The sequence below is a fragment of the Hydra vulgaris genome, chromosome 05 (assembly GCF_038396675.1).
Source record: "Hydra vulgaris chromosome 05, alternate assembly HydraT2T_AEP".
In the NCBI taxonomy this organism is placed as follows: domain Eukaryota; kingdom Metazoa; phylum Cnidaria; class Hydrozoa; order Anthoathecata; family Hydridae; genus Hydra; species Hydra vulgaris.
In genome coordinates, this window is record NC_088924.1 from 23,567,501 (window position 1) to 23,592,311 (window position 24,811).

General features: G+C 28.4%; 1 protein-coding gene across 1 annotated transcript in view; it reads right to left on the minus strand.

Moving 5' to 3' along the window:
- The window catches only part of LOC136080014 (uncharacterized), a 134,933-nt gene that overhangs the window by 37,374 nt on the left and 72,748 nt on the right, over positions 1 to 24,811 (minus strand). Inside the window, exons 7-8 of the mRNA XM_065796652.1 lie at positions 13,832 to 13,907; positions 13,506 to 13,555 (exon numbers count right to left, since the gene is read on the minus strand). Coding sequence (XP_065652724.1) covers positions 13,506 to 13,555; positions 13,832 to 13,907 — 126 coding nt within the window. The remainder of the gene's footprint in view (positions 1 to 13,505; positions 13,556 to 13,831; positions 13,908 to 24,811) is intronic.

Genomic DNA, 24,811 nt, shown 5'->3' on the forward strand with positions numbered 1-24,811 from the left:
TTACACTCATTCCCAGCAAATTGACCTCCATGAAAAGGCTGATATTTGATGTGATGAGCTGATGACTACTCATCAGCCTTTGACCAGTGGCTCTTTAGTGCTTTGTAGAGATGATTAACAACACCCAGGAGTAGATGAAGTTCCATTGGAGGAATGACTTAAAAGACAAGCATTCCATTTTTCACAGAGATAAGGGGATCATGAATAACATTTTTGAATTGCTTTGCTTATTTGAGATCCTTGCCAGCATTTTCAAAGGCTTTAAAACACTTCCATAGTGTTCCAAAAGTGCAAAAATTCTCTTTGAAAGACAGATTCTTGGAGCCTATGTCACACCATGTGCATGGATGGGTACTAGCATGTGACTGCAATCCACAGAGGATGTTAGCTACTTTCATGTCACATGAAACAAAGTATTTTTCATTGTTTGGTGTAATTAGGTTCAGTATTGTTTTCAGATTTTCATATCTTTCTGGAACATCTTCACCAATGGCTACAAGAAACTGAAGTTTAACACTATTTTCCTTTCCAAGCTGAGAAGTCAATAACTTTTAATTAGGTGGACAGAGTGGTTGAAATAATAGATCCTCCTGGATTTCAAGGGTGATTTAAAAAAAACCGCTACCTCCATCTATGCCAAGTTTTACTATATGATCAGTAAAAACCTGTCTTCTCTTCAAGATTTATCTGCAAATGCAGAAAGTTCTTTGCAGTGGATCACTGTTTGATGACTGATTTTATTCTAATCATGATAAACATCAATTGTTGGTTTGGTGAAATGATCAGAAAGCTGCTTACCAAGTTTAGAGAATTTCTCACGAAAGTTAGTCCCAACTATTTTGGATTTTGACACTTGATTGAGAGTTGTAGCAAGTTTTTTAATTCCTGCATTTGACAATTCTGTGTTGGATTGCACATGCACTAAATCTTGGGCAGTCAACTCAGATTCTTTTTTAAAGAGTTCTTTTTGACACGCAGGGCCTAAAAAGAAGTGTTAGAAGTGAGAAAAATGAAATAGTCCATTCTATGTAAAAAAAAATTTTTATTTTTCATCAATTTGTTACAAAGGTAAGTATTATTGTATTCCTATAAACAAAGGGTTGAACATGGGAAGTTGATAAAAAATCATATTATTCGTTTTTTGTTTAAATTCATAGGTGAAACTACAAATATATCTGTATTATAAAAAGTAAAATAAATCTTCCAAAACAATACCTTGTGTTATAGGCCATCTTCCACCCCCAGATCTTTTTATTTTTAAGGTTCCATGGGGAGATGCATTTTTTGAAAGAATTAAATATAATGCAACCTGCTCTCGAACCTTCAAATCTTTAGATGTAAGCAGCTTTATATTCTCCCTGAAGGTAGATTTACTGCAAATGTGTGAAAAATCATTTCTAATGATTGTTAAGCAGTCTGAACATATTTTTTCAGATTTTAATGATGATGATGATGATGATGATGATAATGATGAAGATAATGATGATGATGGTGATGGTGATGGTGATGATAATGATGATAGAATGCTTGATGTTTCCAAGGGGTGTCTCTCATTTAGCTTGAGGTAGCCAATTTTGCAAATGAGACAATCACAGCCCTAGCCTCTTGTTGAAAAACGGGTTTCAATTTGGTAAAAAAAAAAGACGTAGAAGTGCCACATTTTCGCCATTGTGCCTTTTTTGAAGGTTAACTTTGCAGCGATCACAAACTCGCAAGGGAACCCTTTGATCAACAAAATCGATTTCATCAGAAATTATTTCTTTGACTCGCTCAATCAAGGAGGAGGTTAAAACTCTTTCAGACTTTCTCATACAAAAAAAACAAACAGTTTTTATGCAATCATCATTAGATTTAGCTGAGTTAGACATTTTTAATTAAATAACTTCATTTGACACAATTCATATACCAAAGCAACTAAGGGTCAATACCTTTTCCCAAAAAAAAAACATTTTGCCAGATTGCCACCCTTATTATGACATTGTGCAAACTAAAATTTTGCATTTTTAGCTTAATTCAGAAAGCATTATTTCGGTCCTATTATAATTACTTATACTTTTAACTTACAAATGAGGTGTTTAGAAATATACATTGAAAATTTAGAATCTTTGAATTATAACATTTTTATACTAGATTTTTTAGGAATGAGTGAAAATCTTAATAAAAAGAAAAATATTTATAAACTTTTAAACACAATACCATAAAAATTATTTTCCAAACACTCAAACATGCTACATATAAAAACATTTAATGGTATTTCCAGTTTAAAATGAGTCAAAATCATTTTTTTCAATAATTATGTCAACCGGCATTTCTTCATAAAGTGTTAAAAATTCAAAATCAACTTTCATTCTCGGACAATATGATTTGATTTCAATTTTTGCATTTTTTTAAATGGGAGCATGTTTACTTTAATCCCTCCCAAGGGTTTCTTCGAAAACTCAAGTTCAAGTTTTGAGCCATTTCTGACTAGTGTGATATATGTGTGTATATATATATATATATATATATATATATATATATATATATATATATATATATATATATATATATATATATATATATATATATATATATATATATATATATATATTCATGTATACGTAAGTGTATATATATGAATAAAGAAAATATCTTAATGTTTCAAAACATTTTATTGCTATCATCATCAATTATTCCAATAATATAATTAGATAACAATAAAAAAGTAAAGTTACTATTGTTCTATTTTGAAAAATTTCTAAAACTGTTTTTAAAACATACAAAACGAAGAATAATGAAATTAATTTTATTAGCTACGATGACCACCAAGATAAAAAGAACAAGCTCTTTAGATGACTATTTTGTTAAAAAAATTAAAATTCTACCAATATAGGATCATGCTGTTCTTATTGTTTTGCCTTTATTTTCAATGTCATGGAATACTAAAACTATGCGCTCAACAAATTCAGGACTTAATTAAAATAAGAATTTTTAAAGGAAAATTCTATAGCGTTATATTTGATGAAACAACGGAAACCAGTCATAGTTCTCTAATGGCAGTCGTATTAAGATATATTGATGTTAGTACCTGTGAAATCTGTGAAGATTTTATTGCTTTTTTAAACAGCCATACTGAAAATTATTCCAATTTTACTTATGAAATGCTTGATTTTATATCTCAGAGAAAGGAACGGGATTCTTCAACAAAGGCCGCAGTTCTAAAAAGTGCAATATCTTATTTGTAATTTATTTGTAATAACACTTTTTCTTTTTTGCTCTTATTTGTAATAACACTTTTTTCATTAGCTAAAGTGTTAAATTCCAGAGTCTCTTAAAGTAACGCACTTAAATTATTTGATAATGAATATGCAAAAGCTTTCTTTAAACATATCATAACGATATTAAATAAAAGACAACAGAATTAAAAAAACTCTAATGCTATAATAATAACTTTTTCAAAGTTACTAGAAGACTCAGGTTTAAAAGTCTAGATTCCAACAATGACAGAAAAACAAACTTATCGCACAAACCCTAAATACCAATGATCCTCTAGCAATGATCCTCTAACTGACCCAATATAGAGTCAATGTTTATTTACCGTTACTTGATAGCATGCTTCTAAATTTACAGTTCAGATTTTCTGATGAAACCTTGAACTCTTATGAACTAAATGTCGCAATACCTAGAAGTTTATTAAATAAAACAATAACAGAGTTAACAGCATCTATACCTAATATACTGAGTTTTACAAAAGGGCTGCCCATCATAAATACTGTTGATGAGAATGTCCAATTAATACAAGTTTCTTCTGAACTTGAATTTTAGGAGCTAAAATGAAAAGACGCAATCAAAAAGCAACAAAATCTACATGAATGTGCACTGGAAGCATTTAAGCGATGTGATGATAATGTCTTACCTTTAAATAAATGTAGTTTTTAACTGCTTTGCACCTTCCTAATTGCGTTGCTTCAGGAGAACGGAGTTTCTTGGTTTTAAAAAGACTTAAAACTTGGTTAAGATACAATATAGGACAAGAACGATTAAATGGATTAGCTATGATGCATATCCATAGAGATTGCATCACAAATGCCGGAAATATTATTGATAATATTGCATCTTTGAAAACTATAAAGTTCAATTTTATATTGTATATTTATTTGTTAAACTTATTAAATTCTTTACTAAAAAAAAAGGACATTCTAAAGATACATTTTGTCTTTGTTGCACATTACAGACAGGGCCACATTTACCAAAAGGCAGACAAGACTGCTGTCTGTACATCGAAGCGGGCTCATTTTTTATATGGGGTATCGTGGATTAACATTTGTTAAATTCAGGTGTGTTTTGAGCCCCCAACATTTTTTTGCCTAGGGTCGTTGAGGATATAAATGCGTCCTGTATAACAGACAAAATATTTATTTTTAATGTTTGACTTTTTCAAGATATTTATATGCAAATACATCCAATATAATTATTTGCAAACTTTTCTAAAAATATTCTTAATAATTAAATAAAAAAGTGGTTTATTTGAAGAAAAAAATCCCCACCCCCACCGTCCCCTAAGACCATGATGTGCCAATGACAATTATATATATATATGTATATATATATATATATATATATATATATATATATATATATATATATATATATATATATGTATTTATATATATATGTATATATATATATATATATATATATATATATATATATATATATATATATATATATATATATATATATGTATACATATATATATATATATATATATATATATATATATATATATATATATATATATATATATGTATATATATAAATATATGTATATATATATATATATATATATATATATGTATATATATATATGTATATATATATATGTATATATATATATATATGTATATATATATATATATATATATATATGTATATATATAAATATATGTATATATATATATATATATATATATATATATATATATATATATATATATATATATATATATATATATATATATATATGTATACATATATATATATATATATATATATATATATATATATATATAATTATGTATATATATATATATATATATATATATATATATATATATATATATATATATATATATATATATATATATTATAAACATTCAAACATCAAATAGGGTATCGTACTATTTTTATATTTTTTTATGTGATACTCGGCTCGTCTAATGAGAGTTATTATCAAATTATCGAACTAAAAAAACAGTTTAAAAAATAATAGTAAACGTAACAAAACAATGTTGTTGTAACGTCAGATATTCAATATTTATTAATTTTACAAAAAGTGGTTTCTAATGTTGAGTCATCACCAAATTGCCTTAGTCACAATTTAAAACGTTTTTTTTAGATTTTGAACATTGCACTTGTTGTATTTCAATGGCCTCACTAGTTTTTTGTGTGAAGTTGTTAGTCAAAACAGAAAGCGTTTTAGGGTTCAAAAGAAACCATTTATATCAGAACTTTTACGCCAAATACATCTTTTAAACTGAAACTAAACGAAAATCTTATCACTTATCGCACTGCCGTATCTAATAAATTTAACTTATTTTTTAGCGCTATACATAACAAACTACTTAGCAAAGCCGTACCCCCTAAACGCATATTTAGTGACTTTCTTGACATTCCAAATTCTAAATCGTTTTTTATTAATCCTATAACTGAAAATGAAATTTCTGGTCTCATTACAAACTTGCTTAAAACTGAAAAAAGTATTGGTCCTAATAGCATACCTATAAACCTCCTTAAACTAGTTCCATATATTATTTCAAAGCCTCCTTGTACTGTTATAAATAACTCATTTAAAAGAAATATTTTCTCAGATATTTATAAAGTTGCCAAAGTTGTTCCAATAATTAAAAAGGCTCCCTACGAGATTTCACCAATTACCGACCCATCTTCCTGCTTTCTAATATAGTTAAACTCTTTGAGAAGGCAATGCATAAAAGGCTCTATGCTTTTCTCAAAAAATTTAAATGCTTTAACACCCATAAGTTTGGATTTGGTGCCAATCACCTCGTAACTCAAACTCTTGGTGAATGACAGATCTGATTAGAAAAGCAATCGATGATAAATTTTTGGCATATAGTGTGTTTATAAATTTACAGAAAGCATTTAATATAGTGGATCTTTCAATTTTGTTGAAAAAAGTTAGAATGTTATGAGATCAGAGGCGTACCCCTTAAATGGTTTTCTACATATTTATACGATATAATTCAATTTGTTTCTATTAATGACTCAAAATCTACCCTTGTAAAAGGTTCTTATAGTGTTCCGCAAAGTTCAGTGTTAAGACTACTGCTTTTCGCTCTTTATATTAATGGTCTTCATACATCAATTATGTTTGTTACTGTTTACCACTTTGCTAATGATACTAATCTAATACTAAATAATCAATCCCTTAAAAACATTAACAAAAACATTAGCCATATACTTGCCAATCTAGTTCAGTGGCTTGCTCTAACAAACTTTTTCTAAACTCTAATAAAACTGAACTCGTTATCTTTAAATCAAATAAAATAAAAATTTATAAAAATATGAATTTCAGATTAAGTTGCAAATAAATTGAACCTGGTAACTCAATTAAATAGTTTAGTATAAAAATTGATTCAAATCTTTCATTTTTATCCCACGTTTTTTTTATCCCACAATTTTTATACACTTAGCTATGAAACTAATTAGATCTAATGGCAAGTTGGCCATAATTGACCATTTTGTTAACCTTGAAACACTCTTGAACATATACCATGCTATTTTTGACTTGTATCTTAGGCATGCATGCCAAGTATGGGGGCAGACCTACCAACAAGCTCTAATTAGGTTATCCCACCTCTATAAATATAATTATATATTTGTAATTTATATATATTTGTAAAAATATAATTAATGTTTGTAATTTCTATAACCAATTTTTGTTGTCTTTAGAATGGTTTTATTTTATTTTTTTATTATTCGTTTTGTTGTCATTACTATTACCATTGCTTTTTTTTTTTATAAATATTTATATTACTATTATTAACTACTTTTAACTATTATTACTAATATTAATTTTTTGTTGCTATTGTAATTATTGTTATTATTATAGGTATTATTGATACTATTATTTTTATTTCTATTATTATTAACATCGTTATCTTTATGTTATAAAGTTTGTTAGTGTTATTATATATTGTGAAAATTAGCATTATATTTATTTTAGTTAGATAATATTAAAATTAGTAGGTGCTTACTTTATATTAGTAAATTTACTATTTTTAAACTTCCTTGAATGTAAAACTTAAACTCAGATATAAATGATTGATTGAATAATTAATTATTGATTCTTCCAGTTTATTTTACCATAACAGTTTTTTGAATGTTCTACTATTTCAAATGTATCCCAGTTGGCTTTTGAAACATTATTTTTATGTTCTTGAATTCGTTTGGAAATCTTTATTCTTTTTTCACCAATATAACATGCACTATATATGCAACCAAGTTGGTACACTCCTGGATGACTTTTCGGAGGCAGTTTAGTCTAGTTACGGCGAAGTATATTGATCAAGGGATTACGAAAATGGAAGATTGTTTTAAGGCCAACTTTACGAAAATTGCTTCTAAGATCAAGGCCTAGTTTTGGGACCTGTGGTAAAATAACTAGTTTTTTCATAACAATTCTTTGAGAATAAGGTAGATTTGTGGAGTAAAATTTGCTTAAAAATAAGCAATATCTGAACAATGTTTATAGGAATGTCCCTTTTCAGTAAAAATCTTAATCATAAAACTAATTCTATCTTAAATGTTATGTTCTGGGCAAATTATGCATGCTCGAGCAAAGAAATTTAAAAATACCAACTGCGATACTGAAAAAGATGAAATCGGTTTTACGTTTATATTTAAGTTTGTAATTGCATATTTACGGTTTATGGAAAATTCATATTCGTGAAAGGAGGGATTGGTTGAAATATAAATATCCAAAAAAATTAAATTGCAGTATTGACGTTTAAAGCGTGTTGAATAGCATTAGATTCAGTATGTTGTAGATATGCTTGTGACATGACGACCATAACCGATAGACCTATTCGACCAGAGTTTTTTAAATTATATATTTTGTCTTTCCATAAAAAAAAACATTTACAAATACAGAGATCAATTAGTTTTTGAATGTCTACTAAAGATAATTTAGATCGTTGTATTAGATTGTCTTTATCTTTAATTAATGACACTATCACCTTTTGATAAAGCAACTGCTACAATTATTGATATGCTAAACAAAGATAGGGATGATCAAACAAAACAAACTACTTTATCTTTAGTAGATATTCATATACTAATTGATCTCTGTATTTGCAAGTGTTATTTTATGAGAAGACAAAATATATTTTTAAAAATACTCTGCTTCAATTGATCTATCAACAACGGTATAATTTATTTAAATATATATATATATATATATAAATATATATATATATATATATATATAAATATATATATATATATATATATGTTTATATATATATATATATATATATATATATATATATATATATATATATATATATATATATATATATATATATATATATATATATATATATATTTGAATATATTATACCATTAACGTATAGTATATTTAAATGTATTTATTTATTAATTATAAACATTAATAAACATACCTAAATATGTATACATTAAGCATTAGGAGTCTTTAAGTATCATTTTTTAATGAAAATCTGCAGTATAGTATAAACGTTTAGTAAGCTCGGGCGTCTTGAAACTATTTTTGTTACGAGACATTAAGATACGGAATCTCAAAATGACACTGAGTTTGGAGAATAGTTTTGATCGAGATCATGGTTTTCACAAGTTTCAAGACTTTGTTTCAAGAGGTTACAAGAAGTAACGAGATTGTGGATTGAGATTTGGCCACAAAGTTTCCTTTCTCAAAACATGGCAATATTACTAGTATGACGAGAAAGTAAATTAAATTTAAAATATTTTTTCGATGTTTTTTGAGATATTACGAGACAAGTTTCCTAACTTTTCAAATGTATTGAAATTGTTGGAACAAAAGGTTTTTGTTCATTTCTGTACTTAAATTTTGATTAAAATAACAAAACAATATTTCAATGGTCACGTAATTTCAATGGGCAGCCATTGGTAGTCTTCATTGTGAAACATTTGACTCTTTGTAGATTGGGACGAGATACTTGAATGTACGCAGACTCTGGCAGGGATACGTAAATGTAGGCCGAATTCTTGTAACGTGATTTATCAAGTTAGGCTCTGAGTTAATCCATCTCCAAAGTAACCAATCAACATCTTCTCTGCCAGTGAAAAAAAGTTGCCAGCACCCCGGATTAAACGCGCGACCTTTACATAACTGACTCGTGCCTCAGACCGCTCGACCATTGAAATAGTGTACAAAAGGATTAAAAAATACCTTATTTTAATAATTGAAGGGCAGTATAAAAAAAAAAATAATTTTTCAAGCTCTTATTTTAAAATTTGAAATTAATAATTAAATGATAATTTTAAATTATCATTTATTATTGAAATTTGTAAAAAAAAAATCATTTAAATTGAAAATTTGTAATTTATGGGAGTAATACTTTAATTGTACCACAAATAACTTGTCTAAAGATAAAGACTCTACAATCGGTTGTCTTCTGGACCTCAACTCTAGTTTAAACCAAATTTAAGATTACCTATACCTATATCAAATAAAGATAAATAATATATTGATCATGGATTCATGATTATTTCATTTATTTTCTGCACCAAAATGCTATTTATTAAATTATATTCAATTGAAAATAAGAACTTGAACTGACAAGTCAAGTGACAAGAACTTTAGACAGCAGCACCAGAGCCAAAGGTTCCAGGGCGAGGATCTTCGTCAATCGTGACAAAAGACACAACACTTTCAGGCAAAGACGAGGCTATAGATGTTTTTGATGAAATGCTCAAAGGCTTGTCCTCATCATGGTCAGCTTCAATTTCATCAGTGGAGTTGAGCAAATACTTCCGGATTTTGACACGATCATAGTTTTGTTGGATGTAGAGCAGTTTTTCAACTTGCTCTGGTTGAAGCCTGGTCCGCCTGTATGACACAATGTTTCCACCTGAATTGAAACCAGAGCATCATACTCTTGATTAAATTTACCAAGTTTTTTCAGTGGTTTTCCCTTGTAAAAGAGGTTTAGGAGGTTTGTAACTGCATAGAAAATGCTGTCCGCACCACAACTTGGAAAATATTTCTCCAAGTTCTTTTGAAACTTTCGGTGAAACATTTCGAATGTTGGAGAAAGAGTTTTTCCGTCAATTTTTTATTTTGTGCCGTAATTAATGCCATAAAGGTGTGGAGTCACTCTGTGGATGCAAACTTGTTTGTCAGTTGAAAGGCTTTCAGAGTTTTCATAGATTCTTTTGAGAATCGGAAAGATTTCGTCATACAGGTTAAACTCCACCTCACTTGGGACTGTCTTGGCAATCTTCTTTCCAACGTTATTTCCTGGATTGTCACTAATTGAACTCAAAATCGGCCGCATTCTCATAATGCTTTCCAGCATCATATAAAAAGAATTCCAACGAGTCTGCAGAGGTGCAATGATTTTGAAAACCTTGAGTGATGCTTTTTCTTGAGTACTGATGTCACTGTCCTCCATCACTGCTTTGTAATAAAAAACGGATCAAAATATTGTACATACTGCATTATATCTAATATATCCTGAAAACAATTTTTAAAAATTAAGATTTCTATTAAAATATAACAAGATTAACTGTGATAGTCTGATTGATTATTGCTTGTGTGATTAACAGATAGTCAGATACAAATACAAATACAAATAGTCAAATACGTCAAAATCTAATGCATTTTTTAATATAAAGATAATAGTTTTACCTCTTTTTCAATTCTTTACTCGAACAAGTTTGATCAATGATTTTTTGAACTCAAGGCTGTAGCCTTGGTGAAGACAGATTTTAAATCCAAATTTCCATGCAACTTGGATTTATTACTAGTGTGCTCAATAACAAGTGGATTTATTAATTGTGTGCTCAATAACAAGTGGATTTATTAATAGTGTGCTCAATAGTCAAATACGTCAAAATCTAATGCATTTTTCAATATAAAGATAATAGTTTTATCTCTTTTTCAATTCTTTACTCAAACAAGTTTGATCTATGAGTTTTTGAACTCAAGGCTGTAGTCTTGGTGAAGACAGATTTTAAATCCAAATTTCCATGCAACTTGGATTTATTAATAGTGTGCTCAATAACAAGATTTAGAAGATGGTCTGCACACAATAGAGAGTCGTCAACAAATTTGCATTTTGGAAAGGCATCCTTCATGTTTGCAGCAGAGTCATGGACACACACGACGGAACTGAACTCATCATTTCCGGAAATTTCCGAAATATACCTAAAGAAATTCATTACATTTTAAGTTTCTTTGTTATATCTTGTTATGTATTGTAATTTATCGTTTTATAAAAAAAATGATTTGCATAGGATACATAAGTATTTTATTTTATAATTATGATACATCACGAGATATTACGAGATTTATCGAAAAGACGTAAAGAAACATTTTATTAAATGTTTAGGTATTATATCTTACATGTCAAGTCTTCCAGCAATGATTTCAGTTAAATGTCTTTTGGTAAATGGATCAGTTCCAATTACAATTATTCTGAGCTGAAAATCCTCACGAATGTAGAGCAAGGTAACAGCTTGTTAGGAATCATTGTTGCGGCTGCTCCACTAGTGTGATGAGATAACAAAACCAGGACACTTTTGCAATTTAGACCTCAACACACCATCATCAGTATTTTTGACATTGTTATGAAGCAAAGGAATCTAAATAATAAGGGAAATTGTCACAATTGTGTTATAAATAATAACGGCGGAATTTACTGTAAAATAGTTAACTAAAATATGGTAAGGGACAGGAATTAGGTAAGTCAATTTATAATTAGTATTAATTAATTATACTAATGAGGCTTGCAAGGGATGTAGTGAGTATGGATTCTAATCATCTTATAAATTATATAACCAAAGACCCAACCCAAGAGAATATTTTAAAAGTATTTATTTCGCGAAAAAACACAATCACCTTAACGCATATATTTCAACAATATGTATTCCCAGTAAAACAACACCACCCCAAAGAATTGTCTTTTATAAATTTTAAACATTCTTGAAATTACTAAATATTTTGCCCTTCTTATAGTTCATCTTCTGGCAGAAATACCCAAGGAAATTTTTGAATGCATTAGTTTCTATCAGATTGAAGGGAAGGTTGCATCTGGCCAGGAACTTGGCGATTTCGTAGCTGCTCTTTGTCCTGCGGCTTATACTTCATGTATGCATCAATGTTTTTGGCTTTATCAGGTGTTGATGGTTCTACAAACTTTCTCTTTTTAATGCCTCTATCCAAGGTCTATAGGTGTATGTCCTTCTTGCTCTTGCTCGTACCGCTTTTCTTCGTCGTATAACTTAAAATTAAAAAAAAGTAATAATAAGTACCTTTTTAATAAAAACTAAAAAGGTTTTCGATTCATAAGTAAAAAAAAGAAAAATGATTCAAAAATTCCAAATCAACAATGAAATAATTAATTTTCAATAAAAATAGTTTAATAAAGTTGCAGGAACTACAAAAGAAAACATGCCCTTTCCCGAAAAATGATTACCAAAATTTGTACTGCAATTAGCAAATTACTTCAGTACGACATTATATCTGCATTTCAATTTAAACTTGTAAGTGTAAATATAATTGTTTATTTCACTTATTAACTTTTAAATTTTATTATTTCACTTTTAACTTTTAAATTTGTCATCTTATTAAAAAACTGAAAAAAATTTTTAAGTAATAAACTAAAGTAAAATGACACAGCAAAATAAACAATAAATTATAAAAATATAGTAATAAAGTGTTTCTTACCTGGTTCTTTGTAAAAAAGAGGATATTACGTTGAATAACAAAAAAGTAATACATATTTAATATAATTTGAACTAATTTCATAAAACTTTATAAGTTTTTTAACTATTAGCTCTTGTTTACATTACAAAAAAAACAATAACAATTCAGCTGTCGCGCGTGTCAATTGTCCCAAAAATGCTTACTTTGTACGGGTTAACTAGTTTATCCCTTTTTGTTTTTGACGAGTCATTACGAGAAACTCGTAATATTTTGTAATATCTTGAAACTCTCGCTCAATCTCGAAATTAAGTAAATACAATATTCTCGTAACTAATCTTGAAAAGAATCTCGTAACTTTCAAGAAAACTCAAAAAAATCTCAAAAATTTCGAGATTTTTTTGATGAATTTTCAAACCAATCTCGTAACATCTTGTATCATCTCAATTGAAAATTCTTAAAACGTTTCGAGACGCCTGAGCTTAACGTTTAGGCATTTAATTTGCATAATTTTTATTTTTAATACAAATTTTAATATATAGCACAAAGAATTAGTGTTTAACTATTAATAATAATTTACCAGCCATAAAATTGCCAGTGCTATTTGAATAATAGCACGCAGTTTGCATACTAAATAAAAAAGTAAATTAATATAAAAATTTTAGTTAAATATTAAACAAATATAATTTAATAAATTTGTAATTTTAAATTATTATTTAACCCCAAAACAAAATTCAGCTATTATATTTTGTTTAACTTTAATATATACAAACAATTCAATGGTTTCAGAAACTATTGCCATGGAAACAAACATACAGTTGATTATATGTCTTAACTTGAAAGAATTTAGATAATATATAACTTATATAAAGTCATTAAATAAACTAACAAATGATAAAAATTTACCTTTCAACATGTTGATTCATACATATGTACAAATATGTTTTATCAGATGTAACAAGAATTCCACGTCCATAATATTCTAAATAAGAAGTTATTTTTTTGACTTTTAATGTCATAACGAGTTTTTAAAAAGTCTTTAATAAAAAGTATTTAACAAAAAAGTAAAATTTTAATATGATAATGAACTTGAATCCTGTCACATCCCTTCGAGTTATGCGCTCAACTTGTTTTTCCCGTTGTGGTTTGTCCATTAAAGTTCGTTTTATGGAGTTAAAGGGTTGTGAGAGGTCTTTAACAACAATTATCATTTAACTTAAAGCATCATTATCATTCCAGTTTTCATTATCATCATTATCATTTTTATAATCATCATTGTTAACACTTTCACCATCTTCATCATCAACAAAACTTAATCAAGTTATATTTTAAGATACACAGCTAATACAAAATGTTCGAACACGTTCTTTGAAAGTTCTGTAAAAGTATATAAAATAGTGTAATTATAAACTCAATATTATGACTCTGCGTATGTCATAAGTTACAAAAAGCTCTTTGTTTAAATTTCATAGCAATACAATTTTGCCTAAGTTGCAAAAGAATGTACTGTAAAGTCATTTGCAAATAAGCTAAAAGCTCAATTTTAAGATGTTTTGCCAATATATAAAACTATATTTTATTTAAAATTTTGAAACAGTTTTTTTTCCAATAGTTCTCAATAATGTCTATAAATTAGCGCATTATATTATAGTTACTACGTTACTACGTTAAAATTAAAAATTTTTCCTTCGATAAACAGTTGCATTAAAAATAAGACGCCATCTCTAATTTCCGAATGGTTTATTACAGGCTCTCCAGGGGGCACAGATACATTCATTGTACGTACAATATACGTCTAGAACACGTTCGTCTGTGCGTGAACTAAAACTATACCTTCAAAAGTAGTTTAAAAGAAATTGAAACGATATAGCAACTAAACTAAAAGCATTTATATAAGTTAAGCAGTATAAATAACAAATTTCGACGTTATCATCTACTATGATCATAAGGGTTGTATACAATTTTTATTTTTATAATTTAAGTCTTAAATTAATCTGCGGAAGACAAACAAACGTGCGTTCTCAAGAGATAGGATCATTGCAAATGAAAAGACAATAGCTAGACAAAAGCTTGGCAGAACCCTGATAGATAAAGCATGTCTTTGGTCCAAGTAATTTAATGGAAAACAAATTTGAAGATGAATTGACCAAGCTTAGACTTTTAGGAGAATTCCGAAAAAAATCCAGATTTTAAAATTTTATGTTGTTTGAATATCAAGATATATAACAAAGGAAACTGTTGATACTGTATGGAAATGACCTTGACATTTCTTGATGCTACTACTGAACAATAAGATCAGCGCTTTTTAAAGTTGACGCAATATAAATGTTGATGTTAAGAAAGGAATTGTACAAACAATTTTTTGCTAAATTGGTTTTAATTTGCTACCTATAATATTGAAGTATTTATAAATCTTACTTTTTCTGATTTTAAAAAAGGATGATTGCTTTGTCGCAATTTTGGATCTTGCTGAATGTAAAATTCAACTATGGAACTGAAAGACAAAGCTTATCATAAATACATTTTTGGAAAAAATAAATTGTTCTTCACCTTCAACTATGCTAAGCATTTGCATAAAAGAATTTCTTCCTAGCAAATTTAAAAAGTTACGTAATACAGTTACAATTACTTAACGTATAGTTTGTAAAGATGATTGCAATAAATTAAAATATATACTTAAAAAGTATATAAAATAAAGAGCAAATTATTAATATTAAAAACTTGCCCCTCTGTCTTTAATTTTATTTGTTTTATAAATTTAATAATTTAGAAAATTATTAAATTTATTGTTTCCAGATAAAGTTGTATTCCCTAAAGATATGCAGATATTATTGAAAAGATGGGCAAACATGGTGTGCAACTTGGTGAACTACAAAACATATCACATAAAATTATGTCAAAGTTTGAGTAACTAAGTTATGCTAATTAATGATTTGCCTGAGGGAGTGTCATTGCCATTAAAAGAAGTGGAGAATTCAAGTACTCTAGAAGAAATAAGAGAAGAAAATACTTAAGGAAATGGTAAATTTTTTTTTATGATCCGTTTATGTATATTGTTTGATATCTTTGTACAATTTATTTACTTTAAACAAAATACTATTTAAAGGTTTTTTGTAAATAAAATTTTATATTAATTCAAGTCTAACCAAAAGTAAATTTTATCATTGCCAGGTTTTATGTTTTTGCAGGTTAATTATTTGGGAGAGAGAGAAATAAAGAGAACAGATTTATATTGGTATAAATCTGATTAAAATTTTAAAAAAATTTACAATGGTTAGTGGAACTTCATTTCATGCAAATGTCAAAGCCATACTAATAAAGTAAGTTTAACAAAAAAGCTATAAACATTGCTGGAAAACTGAAATACTGAAGTTATGTTCAAATAATTTTTTTTCAGTTAATTTATATAAAGAACTTAGTAATTATTCAATGGTTCTGTAAAGTAAAATTTGAGTCAAAGCAAAGTTTATTTTTCACTTCTTTTATTTTATTTATTTTAGACTCATGGCGAATCTGTTAATAGCATATAAAAACATGGATGAAAATATAAAAAGGCGTTCAAGAAAAAAGACTTAGTCAGAGTCAAGATTTTCGGTATGTTGGTTTCAATTTAAAAATTTGAAATCACTTAAAAGAAGTGCCTAATTTGCTGCATTAAGTTTGCCGACAACTTTAGATATCAGAGATCGATCATGTATATAATATAAAAGTTTTAATGCTATTAGCAAAGCTTTTTTTTTCAGTTTTCAATGTTAGTTGTTATAAAACAAAATAAACTATTTAAATTTCTTTACAAATATATATATATATATATATATATATATATATATATATATTCATATATATATATATATATACATATATATATATATATATATATATATATATATATATATATATATATATATATATATATATATAAATATATATATATATATATATATATGTTGAATCTTTTACAGAAGCTAAACTAAGAAAAAATAATAAAAGTCTAAAATAAAGTTAAATAGTGGATAAATTGATTAGTAATACTGGAAATTATTATTGAGGGAAGGAACAAAGTTTTTTACTTTGTTGTAAAAAAAAAAAAAGAATTCTTTCGATCAAAGTCAAAATTTGAGGAAACAAATTCTAATTATATGAGTGCGGTGCACAATAGGCAAGACAAAATTGATTAAAATTTTTTCATAAAAAGGTTCGTTAATTTTTTATTTTTTTTAAGAGCGTATTTGTTGCAGGGTTTTAAACAAAAAATAACTTTAAAGACTTTTGGGTATAGATTGTTTTTCCACATGTAAACAAAATATAAAATTTTCAAAACGTTGAGCTCAAATATACTTAAAAATTTCATGTCAATAAAATAAGTTTTACAATAAGAAAACGATCTGCAAAGTTATTTATGAGAATTGCTCGTGTCTAACAGCGATAAAGACGATGTAATATACCTTTTTCAGTACTTCTACAGGCAATATTAGCGTAGTTTAAGTAGCCGAGAATAAGTGAGAAATAAAGTTGTCATATTTTTTTTTATTTGAGATAAGTTCGAGCTTTGTATAAGACTCTAATATTTTTAGAGACTTTTGTACATACATAATTAATATGCTGATTTCAGGTAATGTTCTCATCAAGATAAACACCTAAGATTATAATAATTGAGCCTCTTTTTATTTCAGTTTCATCAGTAATAATTTAAGGCAAGTTTGAGTATAAATTTTTTTTTTTCCTAAGCTAATGAAAAAGAGTACATTTAGTTTTGTCAGTACTTAATGATATTTTATTGGGTTTGAACCAATGGGATAAAAGTTCAAGTTTTTTGTTTACAGAGGCAAAAAGTTCGCTAATATCATTCTAAGAGATGAGTAGATTAGTATCATCACCAAACATGATGCTCATTAAATTAGTTGCTTTGTGTAGATTGTTTTTATAGATTAAAAACGTAGGGCTCCGAGTATTGACCCTTGTGGAACTCAACAGGTTATATTTAAACAACTGTTGTAATAGTTGTCATTACCAACAACAAATTGTTTCTATTTGATTAGTAACTTCTAAACCACCTTGATATTTAATTATTTACCCCATTATATTTTAGTTTTTCGAGAAAGATGCGATGGTCAAACGTATCGAAGGCCTTCGATAGTTCAATAACAATACCTAAGGTATATTTTGATTGTTCAATAGATTTTGAAAATTTATTTACAAAGTAGATAATTGCATACTCTGTTGAGCTATCCTTTTCAGAATCAAATGGATTAATATAGAGTAGATTATTTTTGTCAAAGTGTTTAAATATTCTGTTGCACATAGTTCTTTCTTAGATGTTTGAGAATACAGAGAGCACAGAGATGGGGCAAAAATTAGTTATATGGGATTGGTCACCTTCTTTATAAACAGGTGTTACTTTGGCAATTTTTAATTGTTGTGGAAAAATTCTTTGTTTATTTGAAGCATTGAAAACTTTGCAAAGAAAATCTATTAGATGCTCTAAGCAATCTATAACCACGTTTCCATTTATTTCTTCTGGTCCACATGACTTTTTTTTTTATTTAAAAGTTGTTTTATTTTTGCTTCAAATAAACGATTTATATATATATACATACATATATATACATATATATATATATATATATATATATATATATATATATATATATATATATATGTATATATATATATATGTATATATATATATATATATATATATATATATATATATATATATATATATATATGTATATATATATATAAATATATATATATATACATAATTGCATAGAGTTAATATATGTTTTTGCTATGTAAGGTAGAATGCCAAAATGATAAAGATATAAGGTGCACAAATCTATTGGTAATGTTCTACTGTCATAGATAATGAATTGGTGTGAGTTTTGCTGCAATACTGCAAGACGAGAGTGTAAGGATGCTGTACAGAATATGAGAGAGTGCATAGGATCTGTAAACTTAAAGTAGATTCAATTTAGTGTGACTATTCTTTTTAAGGCGTTTTAGTATGTAGGGTACTGAATTAAAAATATTATGAACTTTTATTCATTGACCATCCTAGTTAAGATTGTTGTTTATTAAAATATTATGTACTTGTAGCACTCAACTGATTCGAGTTTAGAGTTTGAAATTTCCAATAAGTTGACTGATTGCAACTTGATTAGATTGACGGCTTTATATCAATAATTTTTTGCACTTTAAATGGTTCATTTTCATGCCATTAACAGTAGTCCAGCTGGCTACCCCATCCACAAAAGATTGAAATAGATTATTTGCATCTTTGTCATATATAATTTAAGTTAATATATCATTGGCCTACTTTTGTAGGTTCGTCTCAGGTGGTAAAAAATCATTTGTATCATGTATGAATAGTTTAACTAAAAAAGGTCCAAAAACGCTACCTTAAATGACTCCCGCTATAATACATTTCCATTTGGTTACATGCTCAATTGTTTTCACACTTAAACAACGTTTGTGTAGGTAGCTAACAATCCATAATGTAAGCTATCAAGGAAGAAAGTTTTGAAGTTTTAAGAGCAATTTGTTCTAAGCAGCCATATCTAAAGCTTTAGAAAAATCAAGAAAAGTGGCGAATATTGACATTTTATTGATTTTTGCGTACCTAATGTCTTCTACTACTTGAATTATAGCATCAGTTATCTATGTTGTGCTTCGTATGATTAGCAATAAACTATACACAAGATACGTTCAAAGATACAATAAAATATACACTAGATTCCGCATAGAGAGGTTTTGATAGCTATTGCCCGATAATTTTCCACAGAAAGTAGCTTCGTTATATTAAGTGTAGGTGTTAAATGGGTCGATTTCCAATAATCGGCATATGACTGAACTCAATTAGTCGAATTAATAGAATACAGAGTGATGCAGATATTTCGAAACAGGATGATTTTAACAGAATTGTTGACAGACTATAAGGGCCTGGTGATGGTAAAATATTAATGTAAGTAAAGATGGGATTTGCAAATTGATGAGCCTTAATATTATTAAAGGTTAAGATATCAAAAAATATTGTGTCTTTCCAAACAATTTGATAATGATCCTTTAGTTTATTAGTTAGATTTTTAGTAACTGATTGTTTATATACAGACTTATTATATGGTTTTGTTTCTTTCCAAAAGTCAGTGTTGCCTGATATGTAACGTTTTATTTCATTACTTTATTTTACATTCTGATTCACTCCCAACAAGCCTGTAAGTAACCACTATTAAGTTAAAAATTGCCACAAAAAAAAAAGGAATGGAGTCATAGAGCAAGGAAAAAGTTGACAGAAGACTTAAAAAGTTAAAGTTTATAAGAGTCAGGAAAACATTAGGACGCGAGAAAGTTCGAAAGTATTGAAGTGCGGGATAAAAAGCCAAATGAATATAACTTTTTGGAGCATGCAGGGACAGATTTAAGAAAAGAATGAGAATTTAAAAAAATGACGTGACGAGCAAGAATCAATTTTAGTTGATGGAACTAGAGATGAAAGCTCCTTTGAGCAGTTGCCATGATACTTTTCGTAGAAAAGAGAAAGCAATTTTACGACGATGGGAAAAGGCTCAAGTTTAGCCGGGTCCAACTACATTTACAATTCATTTTTTGACCATTTCTAGAAGAGAAAGAGCATCATTAGAAGAACCAGCTCAAATATGACAACAGCATTCCATACAGGGACGAATAAGAGATTTGTAGAGGTAAAGAATGGTATCAGGAGAGAGAAAATGGCAGGCACAATAAAGTTACATTAGCAGATGTTAATTTAGCAATCAGTTGTATATGGTTTCCATAAAAGGTCAATAGTAAATAAAAATCCCAGAAGACGTAAAAAATAGGACTTAGTTTGAGGGTTGCCGTTCATCAATAAAGGATTTTCGAAAGTACTACAATAGTTGTTGCAGTAAATTACTGAGTTTTGTTGGAGTTAAAACTTAAAAGCCACTGTGAGCCCCAATCAGTTACAGAAGTGAGATTAGATTCAAAATCGGCAGCAAAAACAGGAGTATACAACAATCTTACATCTAATTTAGCTCTTTTTGCTGAGTTGAATCATCAGTAAAATGAGCTACATTAGATGTAAGGTTGTCGGGAAGATCATTAATGTAAATATGAAACAAACTACTACTAAGGAGAGAACCTTGACGTACCCAAGAAGTTGCTGGATATAAAGAAGAGTATTGTCCTTCGAGGATGACTTTAATAAAGCGGTTAGAAAGAAAAGGTTTAATAATCTCAACAAAAAAAAACGTTCTAAACTTTGTTAAAATGAGCTTCCTGGTCATTTTCCCATTTGACTTGATAAGATATAACCATTGTTCAAATTTTAGGTCAATACCTGCTGAATAATTAAAGTTTAATCTTATTCATTAGGGATAACAATGCAGAACATTAATTGATACTTTTAATTGATTACAACTATGAATCTAAACATAAAAATTGCTACTAGAACATTATGATATAATTAATTAATTTGGACCGTTATGCAAAAATAAAAAATAAATGTTTGAGATTCAAGTAATTACTAGTTTATGAAATGAGTAACAAAACAAAGTTATAGAAAACTTTAATTTCCTTATTATTTGTATATAACTAATCAATTGAAACAATGTTACAGATATTAAATTAAAATGTTTTTATATTAGATTCACTTTCACTAAAACATATTTAGACTTTTAGATATGTAGTTAAATTCAAATTTTTTGACCATTCATCGGGGTATAATAAAAGCCACTTAGAATTTTTATTCAAAAGATCAAAAAGAAGCCTGGAATTTTTTCCAATTAGAGAGCTCACTTTCACGTTTTGATTCATCTGTGGCATTACTCGCACTCCAGTTTCCGTATTTTCTTTGTTTATTCTTTTCAGAATTGTTAAAGCAATTTTCTTTTTTTCATAGGTAGACACAGATGCTGAAAAGAAGGCAAAGGGTGCAACTTCTTCACTTAGGTACCGTAGGTGTCTTGTTTGAGCTATCAAAGCTGCTTCTGCTACTCCTGGATCAATTTTTTTAAACATTAACATGTTTTTCCAAAACTGTAGGTCGTTGATAGGAGCATTTATGACGTGTGAAGATGTCAACCAAATTTTACATAGAATAAGCTTGTAAATAGGCAAAAGCGATGTAGTTTCTGAATCATATTTTTATCACAACCTAAGTACTCACTGAATCCATACATTTTAGCTGCATATAGAATGTTTGCCATCCATCTGCGTGATGGAAAGCAATTTAGCTCCTGGCTTAAGCCATTTTTCTCTCTTTTTTACATTTTTCTCACCAAAGAGTAACAACGTGACATTAATGCATTCCCTATAATCATTTCCTATAAATGTATGTTCTTGGAGGGACATTTTAAGAAAATTAATTATATCTTCTTTTGTGGATGTCAACAAACGTTCATTAACATCCAGCAATTTAAAGTTGTCATTCTTTTGAGGGATTGTCTCCCGAGAATTCTTTAATTTTAGAAATTCTATATTGGTCGGGCCTGTCGTTGGGTCGAACAGGTGTTTCCCTACGGACGACAAAATGATCTCAAAGATATGGTGGCGACATGGTAAATAAAACAGCTTTGAATTCAAGTTTTTTTCTAGAATGACAGAAGCTCCATTTTTCCATCCTGAGTTGGAAGCTGTGGTATCAAATACCATACCGATGATAGATTTGTTCAACTCCCAGTCTTTAATGAGATCAAAGCTTGTCTCTGCTTGAACTAATTCTGTCCCATTCATGGTTTTAGGAATGCCCAGCAACTTTCCTTCTACATAACTTGTGCACCTGCAACTAAAACTGCCAATCGTTTCCCATCCCCTTCAATAAAATTACCATCCCGATGAATTGTTAGAAAGTCCGGCGATTATACTTACTAGCATTATAGGAACTTGTCTTTGATAGTGTAACACTACTACAGAAAGCACCTCCATCCTTCGCAATAGCTCCCAAAAATGCTGTTCTTTGTCCCAAGGACAAGCTCAGCCTATCAGCGGTTTGGCAAATATTTGGATTCAAGAATGGATTTTTTGGCAATAGTAGCTGAACCTTATTTTCAGTATCGGTTGTTCGAATATTTTTAAAGAATTTTCTTTGATCACTTTGCATTTTTTTTACAAGTATTTCACTGATGCTTGCTTCACTTGAGGATGAATCACAATCTTGATTTGCTTCACTTTCTGACAAACTTAAATGTTTAATATTTGAGTTCTTTAGGCTTTTTTTTACCAATGTTGCTCTCTCTTGCTCTGTTTTGGTTCGTTCATCTTTCATTTTTAGTTTCTTCGCGTATTGATTATCTGATGTTCCCAGTTTTACTCTTTTGTGATCTTTGATCGCGGTTAAAAACTTAATTTTTTCATTTTTTTGTTTTATCGTTCCGTAGTCTGTCTTTCCGAATGGTTTCTTCAGCGTTAATGTGGGCAATGAAAAAATAGTTTTCAAGCATTGCTACAAAATTATTTTGTATTCATCGCGCAATTTAGTTATTTTTTCTTTGATTTTATCTTTCCTTTGGATTTAAATACCGGTCTTATGCTAGACTTCTAGAACTGCTACATATACTGCATCAGCAACAATTGAATTTGATTTTTTTTATTCCTTAGCTTTAAATTCACAGTTCTTAAGGTGAAAAAGTAATTTTAAAATATCTCCATTAGCAGGAATAATTGTTTGGCTCAGAGCATCAATAGAATTTCCTATCAACCAAATATTTTGTGATTGTTGTCTTCTTTTTGATATTATTGATTCAGCCATGTTTAAAGCAATCACCAATCATATACTAACAATATATGTTTTATTCATTTATATTATGATATTTATACTATACATAAAAATTGTATTCTTATTAGGTAGTTGTTTAAAGCATATTAGCATAAAACTAAACCCATCCAAAGGAAACAAACGAAACATTAAACCCATTTTTGGATTCAACAACATAAAAGTATTTGCTAACAAAAGGCTGCCAACTATAATTTAAAAGGATACATCAAAAACCTAAACAATGTAATAAAAAAACCACACTTAACAACAATCAACTTGTGAAAGGAGTGTAACACGAGGGGATTGAGTTGAGATGTCAACTCATGTTATAACACAATTTTGCCACATACAATCCTGTTAACTACTATGCAATTCACTAACAATATACTATATATAATCAACTTACCATTTATTCTGTTGATATATATGTTTGTTTAGTGTTTACCAGCTTAAAATGTATGGTATAAGAAATTACATTAAATATAGGCTTTTATATGGTAAAAACCATAAAAATACATAAAATTCTATTAATTCTAGTGCACGGTGGCAATCTTAAACGTTAATTCAGGCTTTAAAAAATTTAGCAATATGTTTATATAAACAATAGAAATGGGAAAATTTCCTGTGAGCAGAAAAAATTGAAAAAAATTTTTCTCTATTAAATTACGGAACGCACTAGTGAGAATGTTCACCGGAGTTTTTAAAATCGGAGCTACGGATGTCATTTTCTTGCAGGCAGGAAAACAAGACCAAGTCAACCACTTATTAAACAGTATAGAAAAAATTGGAGAGAGTTCTGGAAAACAATTTTGTAACACTGTGACAGAAATGCTGTCAGAGCCACAAACCGTAGAAGTATTTAATCGAGGTATGACTTTAGCAAGGTAGCTGGAGCGATTTGAATGTCTAACAATGGACTTACTTTTTTAATTGTAATGGAAAGAAGTGAATGGCCATAAGAAACGGGAGTCAAATTAAAATAGAATTTCTTTGGAAACAGTTCAGCCTTATCCTTAGGAGAAGTAATATGATCAGGCCCATGAGTTAGAGAATGAATGTTAAACGTTTCTTTGTTTACAAGGCTGTTGAAGATTTCCCAAAAGTCTCTAGAACCTAACTTCTGAGATTAGTTA